Consider the following 21,535-nt stretch of genomic DNA (forward strand, 5'->3'; position numbering starts at 1 on the left):
ATAATGGCTGATAAATCATGAATGCCTGAACGGATTTCCAAGCGGATTTTTTTGTTTGTCATCTAGGCATGGGCGTGCACTTTTTACACACTTGCACAATTACATGGAAGTCTATGGTAACCATGGCAACGCGAGACATTGAAGAGAAAAAATCATTGCAACATAAGTGTTAAAAAATAAAAATAAATTAAAAAATGGGTCAAAATGTCCACAAGGGACACGACATGTAAAAAAAGAAATACTGTTTATATATATATACAGGTATTTATGATGAAAATGTTACATGTTGATTGACCAAATAAAGTATATATATTAAAAAAAAGAAAAGGTTGAAAACCACTGCTTTATGTGGTGCCTCGGACAAAATATTTTGAGATGGGGGTCTGCGGCCAAATACATATATAGGCCTAATTTGGAGGGTCCTTGACATGAAAAGGTTTGAGCCCCACTGATATAGCAACATAGGCTTTTCGGAAAACTATTTTTAGAATAGCCTCAGAATAGTCTTAATGGGTTAAAGCTTTCTAGTTTCTGTGTGGCGTCGCCGGTGCAGCAGCGCTGTCCTTAAAATGAGGTTCACAGCTTGACTTACAATTTTACAATTTAGCCATTTAGCAGATGCTCTTTATTCGGTGCGACTTTAAGTGCAGTATCAGAGTAAACCCCACGGTCAACAAACGACAGGGTGAATGTTCAAGTAAATAGAGTGCAAAGACAACAATTTAGTGCTGCGTGTGACGTAACCAGGATACCAAGTAAATGCCAAAACCTAGCATCTGTCTGTCTAAATAACAATGCCATCTACATAACTCTGTGGTCAAGCAGTAACATGACGTAAGTGAACAAGTAACCAACATAATCGTCGTTGTCGGGTGGAAACCTTGTATGTCCAAAACCGTTCGTTTTGTATTTATCATTTTTAAAATGATTTAAACGAATGAAAACATCCGATCTACAAGTTGTGTGGTTGTAGATCAGCTGTTTTCACTACTTTTGTGCGACAACCTTGTGTGATGAAGAAGTGCTTTACTTTGCAAAAAAAGATTACAAATTTGAAACTTGGAAATACGAGGTTTTTCTGCCCAACAGTGACAATATATCTGCATAGAATATAGCATTGGTTCTCAAAGTGGGGTCTGCATGGGGACCCCCAGGAGTCCTTGGGGTATTAAAAAACAAAGCATTTTCATCCTGATACCGATAAATTGGAATTCTTTTTTTTTTTTTTTTTTTTAAGATTTGTTTTTGGGCTTTTTGCCTTTATTGGATAGGACGGTAGACTGACAGGAAATGGGGGAGAGATAGGGAGTGACATGCGGCAAAGGTCGCTCGGATCGGGAATCGAACCGGCGACGCCGACAGTCATTGATGCCGAAATGGCAATGCCTATTTGGTATGCGCCTGGTCCACTAGGCCACCAGGCACCCCATAAATTGGAACTTTAAAGTGTACTACAGTCTGTTAGTTCCATTGATCCAACACCATGGATTGGCTGATCATCACACACAGCCACTGGGACAGCCACTCAAGCTCTCGGCTGGACTTGGCCATTCAAGTGAAGCCAAGTCTAGCATATTGCATACACACTGGCAAATAAATATGCCTGACACGATGTTAGAGAAGAAGAAAAGAAAAAAAGAAACACTAAATACAAAATCCAGGTTTGCTGTTCCTTTGATTACAGCTTAGAGGAAGCCTTCTTAACCAGAGTGTTGAAATATCATCAGCTAGAACAGACCATCTCACAGCTTTGGCTACAGATGTAAACTTTTTTTTTTTTTTTTATCTTTGGGAGCCTAGGGCACGTGCACAAGTTAGTTGTGAGGGGCCTTCAAATGGCCGGCTTCTCCAAAGGGAGGGCCAAACAGTTAGCAAGGTACTGCTCCGTATCGGCTACTAAAGGAAGCCGCTCAATTTGGAGGAGGCAGTGTTGTCTGCTGTGTTTGACATGTATGCCAACAATGTTCTGCCCTACTTAACTGTCTGTTTTCCTAATTTTCTGACTGCACTGATATTGTTTATGTCCTTTTTGTACATTCTTGTACTTCTGCTTATGTGGACATAAATAAACATTTCACGTGTGTGATCTGCAGAAGGAGAGAGAGAGGGGTTCCAACCTAGTCTTCATGTTCCGCCTGCCCTTCGCTGCAGGAAAGGTGTTCAGCGTCAGCATGCTGGACACTCTGCTCTACCAGGTGAACTGGACAATGCACGTCTTTAAAAACACAAATATGTCCTATGTTGTCACTGACGTGCGTGAGGAATAAAGCCTGTGTGCTCTGTGTCTCTGTTCTCCCTCCAGTCGTTTGTAAAAGACTACATGATCTCTATCACCAGACTGCTGCTGGGTCTAGACTCCATGCCTGGCTCTGGCTTCCTCTGTGCTGTAAGTAGTCAACCTAAACACAGGTTTAACCAAAGGTTAACCACTTTCAACCTGCCGTTCCTAAGTTGAGCATGACATAATAGGCAGAAATTGTTTAAAAAAGACGATCTACAAGCTCACAATGTGTCGCGATGCGACTCGTTGTGAGCTTGTAGATCAGCTATTTTAAAATTCCTACGTATAAAATAGGGCTTCAAGTGATTCATGTATGTTTTATCATATTATAATTGATAGTAGCTTGTAACTAAAGTTTTCAAATAATTGTAGTGGAGTAAAAGTACAATATTTGGATCCGAGATGTAATGGAATAGAAGTAAAAGTATTGGAAAAAGTGTACTTAAGTAGAGTACTTAGGTAAATGTACTTAGTTACTTTACACCACTGGCTCCCAGCATTTAGCCACGACTTGCCGCACCCAGGCCGTGCTAATCATATGCCGAGTTGGTGGTGCCCGGGATCGAACCCAGGAACTTGTGGTCGATAACAACGTACATAGGGCTTAAGATCGCAACGTGTGTGTGTGTGTGTGTGTGTGTGTGTGTGTGTGTGTGTGTGTGTGTGTGTGTGTGTGTGTGTGTGTGTGTGTGTGTGTGTGTGTGTGTGCGCGCACGCTTTTTCTCTCCCAGATGAAGATCACAGAGGAAGACCTTTGGATCCGAACCTATGGGAGACTCTACCAGAAGCTGTGCTCGTCCACTGGAGACATCCCTATAGGCATCTACCGCACTGAGGCACACAAGCTTCCCATCTCTGAGGTGCTCGTACGTGTAGGCTGTTGTACATGTGAGCTGTAGTTATGTGTTAATATGGGACGTTGGTTCCCAAACGTTTTAGATCCAAAAGAAAAATGAGACGTTTGCTCGGGATCCAAACTAGTGATAATAGCAGATCCTATCCTATTATCACTACGTCTTTACATTTGTTTTTAATTTACAGTATTTATAGATTCTTCTTATTTTTTTCATGAAACACTTTTGAAAAATGTTGGAATTTTTTAATTTATGAAAGTTTTATTTGTTTGTTAGCTTTTTAAAATCTTTTGGTCCGCAGGTCTGACCCACTTGTGTCTCAAATCCTACAGTGTGATTAATTTGGCGTCTCGCGGCCTGAAAAGGTTGAGAACCATTGCATTAGATGGTAGACTGACCTATAAAATCAGGGTTTGCAATGCACGCACACTGCTTGCAATCAAAAGCCATTTGAATTCCACAGAATCCACACGGCACTCACATTCAACATGGCACTGAGGTAAAAAAATAAAATCTGGGACAGATTATTATCCATCTATTGCATCAGCACCAGTTAATTTGCCATATGCATAAATCATTTTCATGCAACTGCACATTATTATTCCTGTTTCTATAACAGAAAAGTAGGAACTGCTGTGTATCTATGCATGGACAGACGGTGAGGAGAGAGAGGAGAGCAGAGAAAAAGAGATGGATTCATTTCAACAAGTAGCCAATGTTCAAATACAGTATGTTTACTCTTCATTCCAACTCCTAGCAGACTGGGCATTTAGTGGCACAAACTAAGCACAAACTCTAGTCAGCAGAAATAACATTGTTTTTGCATTGCCAGGTCTGCTCATTAAAATCAACTTTAGGTCTTCCTGTAAAGTCACTTCTAAATATCGTCACTGTCTGGCCAAAACGTATTTTTTAGTTTTGTTTTTGTTTTGCATAAATCAGAGCTATTGAACACCCTTTAGTAGATATACAAGCTCAGTAGATATACAAGCTCACAGCGCGGCACCGAGTGCCACGCTGCGAGCTTGTAGATCTGCTCATTTTGAAAAATCATGAACATTTGTGCAAGTCCTTCTTTGAAAAACCTATGTTTCTATGTCAGTGGTGCTCAAACCTTTTCATGTAAAGGACCCCCAAGATATGTATTTGGCCACGGACCACCCATCTCAAAATATTTAGTTCCAGGGACCCCCCAGAAGCAAAATCTGAGTAAAAAAATACATATATTCAAAGATGTGCACACATTTTCACAACTTTTCAAAAATAGCAGATCTACAGCTCGCAGAATGCACTTTTATACATGGAGGAATACTTCCTCCCCTGAGTCCTTACACCTACTGCTATCGGAAGTATACTGTACCATTCAACTTTGATGAGGCAAACTGATTGATTGATTGATTGATTGATTACTTTATTAACAGTTTGCAGAGATAGGTACAGAGAATTCTAAAACGGCTAGTTCAATTCCTTGATTCTGATTGGCTGGTTGCTGTGGTATATGAGGCTATAACCCACACCTTTAATCGGTTTTTATCAAAGCCAGGTGCGTTTTTTCTTTCCACTGTGCCGTGAGGCTGAACTTGAGAAGCGAGCGTTTGATTTTCTCTCAAATCCTGCCGTGCGGGTGTTTCTAAGCACCGCCCGCATACATAGTACAGTGACTGAATGTCTACGGGCGGGGCTTGTGAAGGTGACAAGCGCCTCTATTCTCCAGGCACAGTTAGTTTAGCAGTTAGTTTAGCCGGTTGCTATGCTAGCGTTTTTGATGTGATGTTCACCCACAAAGCAGCTAAATCTGGATGAAAATAAACATGTGTATGGATCGAATATGGTTCTTAACATGAGACTGATCTAACACATTCTATTGTTTCCCTATTTTGGCTGGTAAACTGAAGGAAATGTCTCTTCCTGGTGGCGGAGAAGTGTACTTTTTGAGCGGTGGTCACACCGTCTCCATAGCGTGGCCGTGTGTGTATCCGTGTGTGTCTGTCTGTCTGTAGCCTGAAGTACCTTTTTTGACCACACATGTTAAGGGAGGGGCGCTGTTGTTCAGGCCACTGAGGCCACACACACACACACACACACACACACACACACACACACACACACACACACACACACACACACACACACACACACACACACACACACACACACACACACACACACACACACACACACACACACACACACACACACACACACACACACACACACACACACACACACACACACACACACACACACACACAGTGTGATTTTTCTTTAAATAATGGAATTCTATGATTTTCATGTTGCAACATTGTGACCGTTTTAGAAAAGCAATAAGCCACGCGAGGCTTGTGGTTACCGGGGTAGTATACTCCGGCTGAGAGGCATTGGGAAACACGAGGCGCCAGCCGAGTGTTTCCGACCACTCGCCTCTTGTGGCTTATTGCTTTTGTATACAATACAAGGTCTGCTAATATGATTTTTCCAAGAAAGCCTATGGCTTGTTTCCATTTGGGTCCTGTGTACTCAATTCATTGAAACATTTAATGACATACAAATAATATATATACTATAACATCATACTGTATAAACATAAATGAGTAGAAAACGAAAGAAAAAATATTCAGTATAGGGGCCTACAGTTCGGGGGTAGGTAGCTTTTTGAGTTTTTTACAGGGACCACTTCCGAATTGCAGCCACCTGTAAGGGCTCTTCTAGCGCAATAAGCGCTTAAAACTAATAGGTTTTAATAAGCTATAATTTCCTCCTCAATCAGACAGGTCAAAAGGCAGATGAGTTTATTTAATTTAATAAACGCTCTTCGATAGCGTCTTCATTACTGACTTACACCAAGGCTAGGTGCATGTAAGTGTGCATGTGTGCGTGAGTGAGTGTGTTTGTATGTGTGCGTGTGCGAGCGAGCGAGCGTGCGTGCGTGCGTGTGTGTGTGTGTATTACTATACTTGTTTGGAATTAATCAAATGCTTTGGAAAATATTTAGATATACATATTGTTTTGGCTATTGATTTTGTTCATAAAAAAATCTATGGCTATTGATTTTGTTCATAAAAAAAGTTAAATACCTGTGTCCTAATGTGTACAGGACGTTGCATGACAAAAATAATAGATCTACAAAGCATGTTGAATGGTGATACATTGTTAGCTTTTAGATCTGTTTTTTTTTGCCACGTGATGCCTTTTCTTGAGTCTCGAGTCTCTGGGCATTGATTGCACTGTGTGATTGCTAGAAATTAGGCCTGGAAATTAGGTCAAATACTTTGAAAAAGTAATGGAAAGGTTTTGAAAATGCACTGTTAGAAATGTGTAGGAGTCTTGAATATAGTATTGTAAATCCCTGAACAGTAAAGCCCTGCTTCATCATACAAGACTGTCACTAAAACTAGTGAAAATAGCTGATCTACAAGCACACAACGCCTCGGTGTGCTTGTAAATCGGCTATTTTCCCCATTTTAAATCATCTTTTAAAGCAGGGGTCTTCAACAGGGGGTCCGGGATCCCTAGGGGGTCCTCAGTGTTACTACAGGGGGCCCTCCAAATCTTTGTTAAACTTGAAAATGTTTTCCTCCTTAACCTCTTGAACCCTAGTCAGTGTCCATATTCTGAGAACTTTAGCCAAAAATAGCAGATCTACAAACTCAACGCCTCGCAGCGCAAGGCGTTGTGAGCTTGTAGATCGGCTATATCCTGCAAAAATTGAGGGGAAAAAAGAGCAGACTAAGTACAGAGTGAAAGGTCAAGTTTATTCAGTATCGACCGTTCAAGTGGTTAAATATCTGAAAACACAAATTGACATGAATCCAAAATGCACTGGAGATTGTGCTGTCAAACGATTAAACTATATGGAATCTATGAAAAGGTTGTGGGGGTCCCTGCTTCATCTCTCTCTCAGCTAAGGGGTCCTTGGCCTGAAAAGGTTGAAGACCCCTGTTTTTAATACAAAACGAACGGTTTTGGACATAAGGTTTCCACCCGACAACGACCCAACGTGTGCGTGTCCCTCCCTTCCTCAGTCCCAGGTGTCCATCACGGTGGAGGACTACGAGGACACCAGGGAGCCCCGGGAGCCGCTGCTGTCCCGCACGGCGCCCCACCGGAACTCCACCTCCTCGGAGCCCGTCTCCACCTGCTCCTCGTCCCACTCGGCGGACCACCCCCTCCTCCGGAGGAAGAGCATGCAGTGGGCCCGGCGGCTGAGCAGGAAGGGGGGCCGGGGCCCCGGCCAGGGGGCCAAGGGCGGCGGGGGTCCCGGCAGCGCGGCCGAGAGGATCAGCCAGCAGAGGCTGACGCTGTTCCGGCGCTCCGAGAGGCAGGAGCTCAACGCCCTGGTGCGGACCAGGATGAAGCACCTGGGCCTCTCGCCCACGGGCTTCAGTGAGTAGATTGATTGATTGATTGATTATTTTATTGGACAAAAGTGGAGAACAGTACAAGTATAGTCAATACACAGTGGTGGAAATTAACTAAGTACATTTACTTAAGTACTGTACTTAAGTACAATTTGGAGGCATTTGTACTTTACTTGAGTATTTCCAATTTCTAATACTTTTACTTCTACTCCACTACATCTTGGATCCAAATATATATATAGCGTTTTCTCATTGAAATGCATTGGTGGATTACACTCTAGGTATTTTGGTGTGAGGGCACCTTAAAACTCATTGAGTGCCAGCCTATCACCACTAGAGGGCGCCCAGTGACCAGAGAATAATAGAGATATGCTGGTAATGCATGCCCAAGCCCTGGAGCCATGACTTGCCTGAACACTTTCCTTTGTGCATGTACAGGAAGAGGATGAAGTTAGCTTGAAGTTAGCTATTGGCTACCAAGCATTTTAGAAGCCTTATTTTCGTCAACTTAGCCATGATTAAACCTTGCACACCTCATGCATGGGAAAAAAACAGAGAAGAATGAGCTCTAAAAAATCCAATGCAATCCTGGATTGCATTGGAGTGGATTTGTGCAGTTTGTTCACAGCTTTCAAACAAAAAAATCCGATTGGAAATCCGTTCAGGCATTCTTGAGATAATCGCCATTATGTTTTACATGTAATGTAAACAAAAATGGCTGCCCTGTATGTTAGATGGGGTTGTATGGGGGTGGAACATGCAAAATCGCGATTGAAATCATGTTCACCAGATTTGATGGGGTCCAAAAAAAAAAAAAAAAAAAAATCAAAAAAATTTTCAAAATTTTTTTTTTTTTTTTTTTTTTTTTTTTTAAAAGCCGAACTTGTTCGGGATCGGCACTCTACGATACGCTAATAAAGCCGAACTAGTTCGGGATTGGCACTCAGAGTTTTTTAACAGAGTATTTTTATATTGCAGTATCGATACTTTTACTCAAGTAAAACATAATACTTTTTCCACCACTGCCACTGAGTAATAACGCCTTCCGCCCACTGCCTGTATCGTCTAGGCTTTCCACATAATAATAAACTTTGTCACAGCACAGGTTTACACAGGTGTAAACAAGTGGGTGAAATTATTTTCTTGTGCAAGCTCCAAGCTCCATCATTCCTTTTTTTAGGGGGGAAAGGGAGAGCGAGAGAGAGCAAGCCAAAGACTCAGTGTCCTGAAGATGAAAACTGAACGCTACAGACTTTCTTTTATGCCAACTGCCATCAGACTGCATAAGAAGAACTCTCTACCTTAATTAGTGTGGTTGCCAAACGCAAATGCAAAAATTCAACTTTTCCCAAATATGAAGATGACTGACATCAAAAGCCCCATTTCCACTGTAGGGCCAACCCAGAACTAGAACTAGAACTTTCCAGAACCAATAACTTTCAAGAACCTCTGAAGTTCCGGGACAAAGTTCTGCTTACGTTTCCATATAACCAGAACCAACCAGGAAGGTCCCAAAAAAGAGCAGCAGCAATGCTGGCCCCGCCCATAGGTTCCCAGAACTAAAGTTTAGTTCTACCTCAGGAGCAGGAACGAAAAAAACGTTCCAGGAACCTTGTCTGAAACCGGGCCGTTCGCAATGGGGAAAAAAACTGAACCAAAAAATAGGTTCAGGTTCCTGAAAGTTCTGGTTCCACCTTGCAGTGAAAAAGGGATAGATGTCCAACGTCATAGACCACATGAGACACAGTATGTCCATATATGAGCATTCCAAGATATGGGCTTAATATTGATGACATCAGGGATACATATATGGGCATAAAAGGGACAAGGACGGAAAGGGACAAGGACAGAATGGTTAGCACCGCTCAAACACAGACAAGGACTGACAGATACAGAGATATCCATATATGGGCATGAAAAGGACAAACGGTAAGACAGAATAACATTTCCCAGCGAATTCCTTGTGACTCGCATCACGGGAACCACACTCGCAATTTCCCAGAATTGCATCTTTCTGGTTGCATATCGTCGTTGTCGGATGGAAACCTTGTATCTCCAAAACCATTCGTTTTGTATTTATCATTTTAAAAACAATTTAAACTAGTGAAAACAGCCGATCTACAAGCACACAACGCCTCGCAGTGCAAGGCATTGTATGCTTGTAGATCTGCTGTTTTCACTAGTCTTGTGCGACAGTCTTGTATGTTGAAGCAGGGCTTTACTTTATGAAAAAAACATACACGTTTGAAACTTGGAGATAAGGTTTTCTGTCCAACAGTGACGATATGGTTCTGTGCCGGCCCTGGTCTTGTGTGATTATGTCCATCTGTGTCTGATGCGTTTCTTCTGTTTGTCTTGTAGATTATTTAAATTGTATCACATTATACCGCTGTGACGCCTCAATTTCCCTTCGGGGGAAGTATATCTCATCTCATCTCCTCCTCATCTCAAGGAGAAGACACAGGAACAGAAACGGGTCAAAAGAGCGCGTTCAAGGCCGGTGCCACGCGCAGTTCCCTCAGTTATCCTCTTGTGGTTCATGGTTCATTGGATTATTGTCAATGTACTGCACATACATTACATTACATGACAGCTGGTGGCAGGACTGGAGGCACTGCATTCTGGTACATCACGTCTTCCTCTCTGTCTGTCTGTTTTATCGTCTCTGTCAGGTGGGGTGGAAACCTCGTATGTCCAAAACAGTTACTTTTCAGGATTGAATTCAAAGGCATTAAAAGTGCATGGACCTTTTCTATGATGATAGGAATGTTTTATTTATTTATGCACCTTCTTCTTATTTTCAAACGGAAGACTCAGTTGGCCTAGTGGTCCAGGCGCATACCACATATAAGGCTAATGCAGCTTGACAGCACGTAGCAGGTTCGAATCCCGACGACCTCTGCTGCGTGTCACTCCCCATCTCTCTCTCCCTGTTTACTGTCCTATCTTGACTGTTATACTATCAATAAAGGCATAAAAGACAAAAAAAAATCAAAAGTAGCAGTTCAACAGATAAAATATGGAGATAAGGGGTTTCTGCCCGATAGCAACGATAGGTAGGCTATTTATATCATGTCCATTTTTTATCTTCAGCCACCTTCCTCCTCCTGGGTTATTTATAGTGTTCAGCGCCTCTCCGCCCTGTGTGTCCATGTGACCACAGCATGGCCTACTGTATTTCCTGTGCTCATATTCCATTTCCTGTCTCACGCATGCATCCCTTCCTGTTTCAGACGGGATGACAGACCAGGGAAACCGACTGTCGTACATCCTTATCAACCCTTCACCAGACACCAGGCTGGAGCTGCATGACGTTGTGTGAGTGCAAACCGTGCCTATAGAGAACCAGCAGTTATAAACGCCTTTCTTTTTCTTGCATTCTCTCGTTATAATAATGAATTGCGTTTTCTTTTTATGCCAATTGATTCCTCCCCACACTATGTAGTATGCCCTGGCTGACTGACACCATCCATTAGAAGCAGTGGTTCCCAAACTATTCAGAGAGAAATTAGACGTTTGCCTGGGACTAGTGAAAACTGCAAACTAGTGAAAACTGCAGATCTACAAGCTTGCAACACTTCGCTTCGCACCGTGTTGCAAGCTTGTAGATCAGCTGTTTTATCGACCTCTTAAATTTGTTTTCTAATTCACTGAATTTCTTAGATTCTTAGATTTCTTCCTGAAATTACAAAAATAAAATAAAAAATACATAAAAAAAATAATTTTGTTTTTAATTCACAAAATATTTAGTTTTTTGAAAATGTTTTGAAATTATTAAAAACAAAATGCAAGAAACCAAAAAATGAATGGTTAAAGGTGAGGTTAAAGGTTCCTTTATGGGGGTCTAAATGGACCCATAAAAGTCTGTAACTCTTGACAGTGTACAAATGGAACCAAATTTGGTTCCAATTGTACACTGTGAGAGTTAAGGAGAGAGACCTTGAAATGTCAAATGTTTGAGAAACACCGGGTTAAAGCATATCTTTTACTCTCCCTCCCGCAGGTATCTGATCCGGCCCGACCCTCTGTCGCTGGTGCCCAATCAGGGGAGCGGCAGGAAGTGCAGCGCGGGCCGCTCAGAGAGCCACCGCTTCGACACACAGGACAGCACGCATCTCTGAGCAGGAGACTGACAGACTATCAGCTCGGCGGCTCCCCCAGCTGGGGGGGGCCGGTGCTGCGCGCTGGAATGGTGGAAAACAGAGCAAAACGGAGAGCCGGGGTGGATGCGGAGGACAGGGGCGTCACAAGGGGGATGGGAAAAGTGGGACTGAGTTACTAGGGCCCACTAAGGTGGAGGGGCCTTCATTATTTTATGCTTTAACTATTGAAAAGTAGCTGATACACAAGCTCACAGCACGGCACCGAGTTCTGCGCTGCGAGCTTGTAGATCTGCTCTCTTTGAAAAGTCGTGAAAATGTGTGCAAATCTTTGAATATATGTATTTTTGAAGCGAAAGTTTGTAACTCAAATTTTGCTTCTGGGGGGGGGTCCCTGGAACAAAATATTTTGAGATGGGGGTCCGTGGCCAAATACATATCATTTTGGGGGTCCTTCACATGAAAAAATTTGAGCACCACTGACATAGAAACATAGGTTTTTCAAAGAGTTGCACAAATTTTCACGATTTTTCAAAAATAGCAGATCTACAAGCTCGCAGCGCGGCACTCGCTGTGAGCTTGTAGGTCTGCTATTTTTCAATAGTTAAAGTACACAGGTCCCAGAATCTGGTGCGACGCCCCTGGCGGAGGAATAGAGCCAATCTGGCTGCGATGCTACAGGATAGGTTACGTGCTCCGCATCTTTCTCTCAGCATTCAGTCGCTCTCTCTCTCTCTCTCTCTCGCTCTCTGACCTCGGAGGACTCAAGACACTGCATGGACCTTTTCTATGATGATAGGAATGTTTTATTTATTTATGCACCTTCTTCTTATTTTCAAACGGAAGACTCAGAAGAGGCGAGAGGACACAGAAGTGCATTTAAATTTAAATGACCACGTATTTATATATTTGTGACTGTTGTGCATGTTATTTATGTACCGCATCCTGTATGTACTGTACGGTATGTACCGTTGTTCCCTATTGAGATTGACACGTTTCCTGGGGCAAGCTGCCCAGATCACACATGTCACACGTGTCCTCTTATTTTTTTTCACTCTCAAAAAACACCTGCAATGTAGTGCATGAAACTACAATGCAGTGCACATCATGGGGTGATCACTTCTTGCCTCCTGTGAATCGTTTAATTATTATATTTTCTGTTTATTTTGTTGCTTAGTGAGGTCAGCAAACAATGTGACGTGAGTGAGATGAAAAAACCTGGGTGAAATGTGCCAATCTCAACAGGAAACATGGGTATGTGGAGTGTGTATGTGTAGCCTACCGTATGTCTGTACATATGAATGTGTGTGTGTGTGTACGTATATTGGTTAAGAGCCAGACACTGCCAAGTTTATCTGGACAGCCAAAGGAACACATTGCCAAATGGAGGTTGAGAGGGAAGTATGTTTGTGTCGTTCTCTATGTTGTAGGTCTGTTTTTTTTGTCACACTTTAATGTTATTTGATGTTATTTAAGCAGTTTCACCTGCTACGGATATTGTTTCATAAAGCCTTTTTGGTCATGTCTTTACCTTTAACCATTGCTTGCACCCTCACATTCATTTTTTTTACTCTAGCAAGCAGCAGAGTTGTCCAAACATTACCAGTCCTATCAAACTGGTAAAAACATACTGCACAGCTAGCACAGTGGTTCTCAACCACATGATTTTGGGGGGACCCCAGATGACTGTGTCAATTTAAGGACTTTTAAGATCTTTTTATCAAACTATACTATCAAACAACTGATCAAACATTGGGCAAATTGTCAAATATGAAAGATGCAAACATTTTGAAAATATGTGCTATTTTCACTAGGCCTATGTTTATCTGTGGAACCGTAATGTAAACTCCACATTCCAAGTGTGGGGGGTCCCCAGTTCAAATATGATTATTTTGGGGGGGTCACAGCCTGAAAAGGTTGAGAACCAGTATGTGCTAGGACATACTGTCAACACCATGGAGGCCTATTGAGTCACGTATCTGTGTGAACATTGTCCGTCCTCATCCTCTGTGACAAGGTGTGGATATTTCTATGAACAAACAAGTTTGCCTGTTTGCCTGTTTCTTTCACTGCCTCTGTCACTCAAAGCCTGATTTACTATGACCTATATTTCGTCACACTATGGCATGGGTCTTCAACAGGGGGTCCGGGACCCCTAGGGGGTCCTCAGAGTTACTACAGGGGGTCCTCCAAATTCTTAAAGTTTTTTTCTCCTTTTTTATATTAACCACTTGAACCCTAGTGTCCATATTCTGAGAACTTTAGTCAAAAATAGCAGATCTACAAGCTCAACGCCTCGCAGCGAGGCATTGTGAGCTTGTAGATCGGCTATTTTCGGCAAAGAGGTTTGGTGTAGAGGGTAAAAAGAGCAGACTAAATACATAGTGAAAGGACACGTTTATTAACTAATGACTGTTCAAGTGGTTAAATATCTGAAAACACAAGTTGACTGATGAATCCAAAATACACTGCAATGAAACTATATGGCATCTATGGGTTGTGGGGGGTCCCTGGCTCATCTCTCTCTTGACTAAGGGGTCCTTGGCCTGAAAACGTTGAAGACCCCTGTACTATGGTGTTGCATACAGTAGCTAAAAAAAATATTTTAGCATTTTCAGCGCAGTCGTGCGACGGAATACGAATTTACACAATTGAGCAATTATGTCGCCTTCATCGCTGCCTCCCAGCTTGCATGGTGGACATACATGCATGTGTAGAGCAAGGCAAGCCTCCGTGAATCTTTCAGTCTGGAAACCTGAATGTGCGAATACTAGGCAGAGAAACGGTGCACTCCTGTGGTCAGATTGCCACTCGGCACCCCCTGCCTGCACTACTGCTGTACTAGCCTACTGCCAATGCATTCTCAGTGCTACTTTAGCAGATGAAAATATGTAAATATTAAAGTCAGTCAATATGCTAGTCTCTAACCGTCTCATTTGTTGTGTTGATTCATGCAGAGAAAGAAATTGCTTGAATCTGTTTTTCTTTTACTAAATCTGCTTCTGGGGGTCTCTGGAACAAAATACATTTCAATACGGACAAATAAATCTATTTTTCGGGGGGGTCCTTGACATGAAATTGTTTTGAGAACTACATATTTTTGGAAAACCGAAGATTTAGAAGACATTTTGTAGAAACTGCCTCAGGTCTTATTGGTACATTCAACATGGTATGCAAACTCTATTCTGCTCACAGAAGAGAGAGAGAATATTGGTGTGACATGAATAATGTATGCAAATGTATTTTTATGGACAGCAATTTCTCACAAATCTATAATCCATATACTTTTATAAAGACTCGGACAACAAAAAGTATTCTTCCCCTGAGAGGTGTGCTTTCCCTAATCACACTGTAGCAACTAATAACAGCTCACATTTTGATCAAATTGATTCTATGATTTGTAAAACAGTCGTCAGGGACCTGTCACCCGGTCATATTGCAGGATACATCAGTTCAATTGGTTCTCACAGTCACCTGTATACAGCATATAGAGGCGTGTCATGTCAAAGTGGTTCTCAAAGTAGGGTCGGGGACCCCCAGAGGTCAGGTTCCAGGGGGTCTCCAGCAAAATGAGGAACAGTTGTATTTCATTTGTTTCACCAGTTAGTCCAATGAGATAATGTAAATCAATACTATTCAGATCATAGGTTTCACCGTCTTGAATTGTGCACCAAATCTAACAAACATATGGGGGTCTGCACTGGAGCCAATGTGGGTGTCCTTGACATGAAGATGTTTGAGAACCACTGTCACCCATGGGGTGAACCTGTGGATGAAGAGAGCTCACAGGACATGCACTCATTGTCACTCACCCTCTGTATTCTGTTGGACAGGAAGTCAAGGATCCTGTGAAAGGTTGGCCGATGGCTCAAAGCTCCAAAAAGCAGACCAGGTCCACAAATACAGTACAGTTTTCAGGTATCTTATTTACCTCTGGATTAACATAGAAGCCGGCGACAAAATACCAAAATAAGTCTGACTAAAAGCAACTAATAGGAACTAGGCAAAAACAACAAACCAAGACTTAAAAAACTTCCACACAGGCAAAGAATGCCCTTTCTGTCTTAATTGCCTGACAGCTCTGCCCTGCATGGTGTCACCACCTTCAAGCCCAAAGTGAACTGATCCATTCCACCTGTGGCATGCATGCCCTTTAAACAGGTGAGGCAAACCACTTCCCAATCAGTAATTGGTAACTCAAATTAACCCAACATGGCTAACTAAGGCCCATGACTTATCTTGCACAATTGCCATCAATTATAAAGGAATTTACAAAGAAAATGTGACAAATTCAACTCTTTACCCGGTGCCAATTCGTTTACAGAGTATGAAATAAGACAACAGACACACCCCTCCTCCTATACAGTGCTTGGCCCCTTCCAATCAACAGGGTTGCCAGCACTGCAGAGGAGAGACAGGTGACCAACACACTCTCACACAAGTGTCAATAAATAAACATATCTAAAACCCTGTTCAGTTACTTAAAATGTCATTCATTCGACTCAGTCGAGTGGTGTGTGCGCAATGCGACTCGATTGGCTGTGTGTGTTTGTGTGTGTGTGCGCGCAGTGGTGGAAAAATTACTTAAATATTTTACTTGAGTAAAAGTAGCAATATTTTGCATCGTTTAGCTCTCCCAATTTCACATTTCACTTATTTTTTTGCATTTTGCCTGCAACCAGACACCCAGGAACTAATTATACTAGCCCTTACCCGTTCAAAGATATGAGCTCCAAAATGATGTGCAGTGTGTGGGTTATGGGATGTGCACTGTGCACACAGTATATGAGGGATGGCTACAGAGATACTGTGTACCGATCTGCATGATTTTTGGACAACATCTGTAACAGGGCCAGAACCCCCCCCCCCCCCCGCCCGCCCGCCTGCACACACACACACACACTCCCCCCCCCCCCCGCGTGTGTGTGTGTGGGTTTGTGTGTGATTGTGCATGGCCTGAACAACAGCGCCCCTCCCTTAACATGTGTGGTCACAAAAGGTACTGTAGGCTAAATAGATATAGAAACAGCATAAAAATGCGAATATACAGCATACGATTTGTGAAAGTGACAAACGGGCTTCACAGTTATGTCAGGTGTGTTCATATGCTGATGGTGATGCGATTTCAGATCAATTGCTCCAGCCACCGAGGAGAAACGCTGGGACAGACAGACAGACAGACACTCACTCAGACATTCGCAAAATTATAGTATAGATGGGACCAGCTCTAACTTCCCGGTGCGATTCCCTGGACCGGCAGGAAAAATCTGGATAGGGATGTGAATGGTCACCACTCACCCCTCCCCCCAACACCACTGAAGTGTCCTTGAGCAAGGCACTGAACCCCTAATACTGCTCCAGTGCAGCTGCTCTGTGGCCAATGTGTGTGTGTGTGTGTGTGTGTGTGTGTGTGTGTGTGTGTGTGTGTGTGTGTGTGTGTGTGTGTGTGTGTGTGTGTGTGTGTGTGTGTGTGTTGCAACACACTCTCACACCCAAAACGTCAAATATGGCCTTTGGGACCGTATGTGTGTGTGTGTGTGTGTGTGTGTGTGTGTGTGTGTGTGTGTGTGTGTGTGTGTCTACAGTATGTGCAGGGCTTTGCTGGAAATGAGCACTTGTGCTCAGCTACTACCCTGGGTAAATAAAGAACATAAAGTATATATAGAGCATATTTTATCCAATAAAGTATAGGTATGCAGAATGCTTATGAAATGTGCTGTCAAAAAAATCGAATAAAGCATAACAGACGTCAATTTTAAACAAGTCATGTTATTGGTAGTAAAAGCAATTTTGTTAGATGTTGTTGTGCTTTAATCTCCTATGTCAAGGCCACTTTGACAAAATACCAGCCTTGTGTTCTCATCCATTATGATCATAATTTCCAAATGGCTTCATATTTCTCCCTTTAAGCAGTGCAATTTACATTCTCTGTGTGTAACCGGTATGTGCGCAAACATAAAAAGAGCCTGCCCAAAACTGGTGGGTGTGGCCTTGCCCCTAAGATAAACATTAAACAAAAGAGAGGGACTTTGCCTGCAGATGCAGGCACTGGGTAAATCTGTTACAGGGGAAATGGCGGCTAAAACATACAGTGTGCTTATCACGGGAGCTAACCGAGGTATAGGCCTGGAAATGGTCAAGCAAATGGTGGAAGCCACGCGTCGCCCAATCCAAAAGTTATTTGCCTGTTGCAGGGACCCAGATGGACCCAGAAGTGAGGTGAGAATTGTCCTCTGTGCTACAGTGCTGTCTGTGAGAGTGCTTCCAATACCAAAAACTATTTCTACTGTGTGTTACAGGCCTTACAAGCCCTGGCAAAGGAGCACCCTAACATCATCACAGTCATCCGTCTTGGTAAAAGAGCTCTTGCTGTACCTCTGTTATTGTCCCATTAAGTCTTTCAATGGCCCTTATGTCAAACCCCCTGTGGGACCAGCCATGCGCTACACTAGTGGGCAGGGGTGTCACACCAAATTCTGGGCCCTGGGTACAAGGATTCACTGTGGGCCCCCTGTGAATGTTCTTCATAGACCGAGTGCCCCGCTGCGAGCTTGTAGATCTGCTATTTTTGAAAAATCCTGAACATTTTTGCAAGTCTTTAAATATTTTTGACCCGGTTCTAAGTGTCTTCTAAATCCTTCTAAGGTTTTGGGAAAAATCTATGTCTCTATAAGTGGTGCTCAAACTTTTTCATGTGAAGAAATCCCAAAATGATATGTATTTGGCCACAGACCTCCATCTCAAAATATTTAGTTCCAGGGACCCCCCAAAATTTGAGTTACAAATGTTTGCTTAAAAAATACATATATTCAAAGATTTGCTCACATTTTCACGACTTTTCAAAAATAGCAGATCTACAAGCTAGGTCTGCTATTTTTCAGTAGCTAAAGTATAAAATACTTTTTACACCTTGGACCCTGTAAAGCCCCTATCAGAGTCGGTACCACGGTGAAGAGCTATCCACCGCGGTGTAGTCTTTTTGAGTCATAAAACTACAACGTTACGTCATTCCTCACGGTGAAGAGCTTTCCACTGCGAGTCCCGACACATCTCTCTGTTTTTACTTTCAGACAGATAGGCTCTTCACCCCGTTCACTGATTGGTTGATCTAGACCAGTCAGTCACAGTGAATAGGACTCCACCGTGACTGACTATGATGACTATGATGGCCTTCACTTATTTTCTCACTTGAGGTGGAAAGCTTTCCACCTAAAATTTGCGGTGGATAGCTCTTCACCCTGGACTCTGATAGAGGCTTAACTCAGTCCCACTCCCCCCCCCCCCCCCCCCTCCCCCTTGTGACGCCCCTGGGTATAAGAAACCCAGTGTTCCGATGAGTATCTGAGCTTCCGGTATTGATGCTGCTCTGTTCTCTCTCACTGTCTGTCAGATGTCACTGACCTCCCCAGCATAAAGCAGTCTGCCCTGCAGGTAGGCTCTCTGCTGGGGACCGGTGGTCTCAATCTGCTGGTCAACAACGCGGGGGTCCTGGCCCATGGCACCGTGGTGACCACCAGCCCAGAGGACATGCAAGCTGCATTCAACACCAACATCATGGGCCCTATGAATGTGACTAAAGTAAGGGCAGACAAGTCTTTTAATGAAAATGTATGCCGACACGTGTCATGCACCAGTAAGCACAAGTAATAATATGCATATCAATTCGTTTGTATTACGGTTGGGAAATATTGATATTGTATCGAACTAGATGAGTGGTGTCTTTTAATCACTATTTTATGCTTCAAAATTCAAAAAATGACAAATGGCGGAAATTGATCATCTTATTAATTTCGCAATTATGATATTATCACAAGATCTTTATTGAGGTAGAAAGAAATGTCATCATGGTCTCTCAGCCCATTCTCAGTGTCTCTCTCCCCATCCTTAGGAGTTCCTGCCTCTCCTGCAGACAGCAGCGAGGGCCAGTGGAGCACCAGGGATGTCTTGCAGCAAGGCGGCCGTCATAAACATCACCACAATGATGGCCTCCATGGCAGCTCTGGCAGCTTCATACTCACACATGCCTGCACTGTCCTACCGAATCAGCAAGGTGGAGACAAACTAACAGACCATTTAGTTTCCTAAATGCATAGAAACACACTGTAGAAACTGCTATGAGCTGTAAGCTCGCTTGCAGTTGCAGATCAGTTATTTTAGCTATTCTATGTACAGTATATTCTATGTAATCTGAAGACTCACCTCTTCAGAGTCCACCTTAGCCCTCGTCTTGCAGCCTTATGAAAAGGCTAAAATGTCATTTAGCATGTCATGTACACAGATGCCAAGTTCATTTTTAGACCTGGCATCCTACAGTCTCAATGTACAGATAGATCTTTTTAAATATATTACACTGTTTAGAGTCTAAATAGTATAATAAATACTGTATATATATATATAAACTAAACTTTAGACTGATGATTACTGGGTTACTATTGCTATGCATTTGATGTATTACCTCAGGTTTTCCTTGCTTACTGCAAATTGCTCTGGATTAAGAGCGTCTGCTAAACTGTAAATTGTATAAGGAAGTATATAGGATTCAAGTAGTTAAACATGTGACGGGGGAAGTGGTGAACCATCACCTCTAATATCCTGACCGGCCTTTTATTTTTCCTGTCCCACCTTTCCTTTAATTCCTTTCCTTTTCCTCCGTCTCTCCTGTAACCGCCAGGCGGGGCTGAACATGCTGATGCTTTGCTGCTCAGAGGAGTTCAGGAAAGATGAGATCCTGTTTGCAGGCCTGCACCCTGGCTGGGTGCGCACCGAGATGGGCGGAAGTGCGGTAAATCACTGTGGATTATTACATTCATTTAAAAGTAACTTTATTCATTTCCCAAAGAATCTAATTCACAAGGTGACATACAGCACGATACATACAGTAATGAGAATGAGATAATCAATCGGCTATGCTGAGCACAGAAAACTAAAGAAATGCTTCCAGACAGTATGACATCTGATCCAGAGGCGTCAATTGGGTATGGCAGCTGCCATATCCTGGCTAACTTAGCTTTTGCTGAACTGACGCCACTGGTCTGATCTGTAGCCATGCTGGAAACACGATTGGCTAGGTGACTGGGAGTGTAGAGAATCAATCTACGGTGTAAAATATAAGTCCAAAACTGTTAACTCTTCTGGATTCAAATTGAAGAACAGTAAAAGTAGCAGCAAAGCGATGCGTTTTGAGCTAGTCAATGGTATAATATGGAGATAGGAGGTTTCTGCCTGACAGCAAGGATAAAGTGTGTGTTTTTGACCACCAGGCACCCATTGACCCTCCAGAGAGTGTGGAGGGTCTGCTCCGCGTGATGGATTCCCTGACTGACAAGCAGAATGGGGCCTTCCTGGATTACCAGGGGAAGCCCATAGCCTGGTAGACACAGACACTCACTCTGCACTTCATCAAATGAAGGCTTCAGCGTTAGTTTATGCAGGACACAAGAGTCTAGCCTCGCCCAGCTGTAGTCAGCAGTCAGTTCCTCAGCTCTTTTCCTCTTTCTCATTCACATATCTGCTGGTCATGACATCACAGTCATAATCCAATCAGAGCTCACACACAGGAGGGCTTGCATTCACTATGGCTTTTGCTTGTCTGGATTCTGAAGCCTCATATCCGCTACTGCTTAGCTGCACAAATACTTGTGATATTAAGTCTGCTAATTCAAGCTAATATGTCAAAGTATTGCTATTGTACTACTATTGTATCCCTATGGGGGGTCTTGCTTAGTGTTCCTTGATTTTGCATAGCAAGCATGCATGTACAAATTTCAGAGAACATCTCTGAACGCAGAGCCATTTAACACTAAGTCTAACTGTATTCCATTTGTTGCAATAAATGGTTAAATCTACTTTGACGTGAGTGTTCCTGACTAAACTGCAGTTAAACAAGAAAAAAACAGTGTACTTCTGATTACGACTTCAAGATCAAGTGTTTATTACTTTATC

The 21,535-nt window shown here is 42.8% G+C and overlaps 2 protein-coding genes across 2 annotated transcripts in view; both read left to right on the plus strand.

The window, feature by feature from the left end:
- Window positions 1-11,614, plus strand: part of kcnt2b (potassium sodium-activated channel subfamily T member 2b) — a gene marked incomplete at both ends in the record, with an annotated part of 140,830 nt that extends 129,216 nt beyond the window's left edge. The window contains 6 exons of the mRNA XM_080723889.1: window positions 2,094-2,195; window positions 2,303-2,386; window positions 3,013-3,141; window positions 7,158-7,518; window positions 10,727-10,811; window positions 11,497-11,614. Of these exons, the coding sequence (XP_080580015.1) occupies window positions 2,094-2,195; window positions 2,303-2,386; window positions 3,013-3,141; window positions 7,158-7,518; window positions 10,727-10,811; window positions 11,497-11,614 (879 nt within the window). The remainder of the gene's footprint in view (window positions 1-2,093; window positions 2,196-2,302; window positions 2,387-3,012; window positions 3,142-7,157; window positions 7,519-10,726; window positions 10,812-11,496) is intronic.
- Window positions 11,615-17,624: 6,010 nt separating this feature from the next.
- On the plus strand, window positions 17,625-21,421 carry LOC308283726 (C-signal-like). The gene is made up of 6 exons (XM_080724199.1): window positions 17,625-17,812; window positions 17,893-17,947; window positions 18,984-19,171; window positions 19,482-19,643; window positions 20,265-20,375; window positions 20,854-21,421. The coding sequence occupies exons 1-6, from the start codon at window positions 17,633-17,635 to the stop codon at window positions 20,965-20,967; spliced, it is 810 nt and encodes a 269-aa protein (XP_080580325.1). The 5' UTR covers window positions 17,625-17,632; the 3' UTR covers window positions 20,968-21,421.
- Window positions 21,422-21,535: the final 114 nt, after the last annotated feature.

Source organism: Nannobrachium achirus (genome assembly GCF_963921795.1).
Source record: "Nannobrachium achirus genome assembly, chromosome: 4".
Lineage (NCBI taxonomy): Eukaryota > Metazoa > Chordata > Actinopteri > Myctophiformes > Myctophidae > Nannobrachium > Nannobrachium achirus.

What these genes read in the sequence shown, in the direction of transcription:
- LOC308283726 (XM_080724199.1), top strand. Translation starts at nt 17,633, where the DNA reads ATGCAGGCACTGGGTAAATCTGTTACAGGGGAAATGGCGGCTAAAACA. An exon ending in GCCCTATGAATGTGACTAAA is followed by an intron (nt 19,172 to 19,481) that starts GTAAGGGCAGAC and finishes CCCCATCCTTAG; the next exon opens with GAGTTCCTGCCTCTCCTGCA. An exon ending in CCGAGATGGGCGGAAGTGCG is followed by an intron (nt 20,376 to 20,853) that starts GTAAATCACTGT and finishes TTTGACCACCAG; the next exon opens with GCACCCATTGACCCTCCAGA.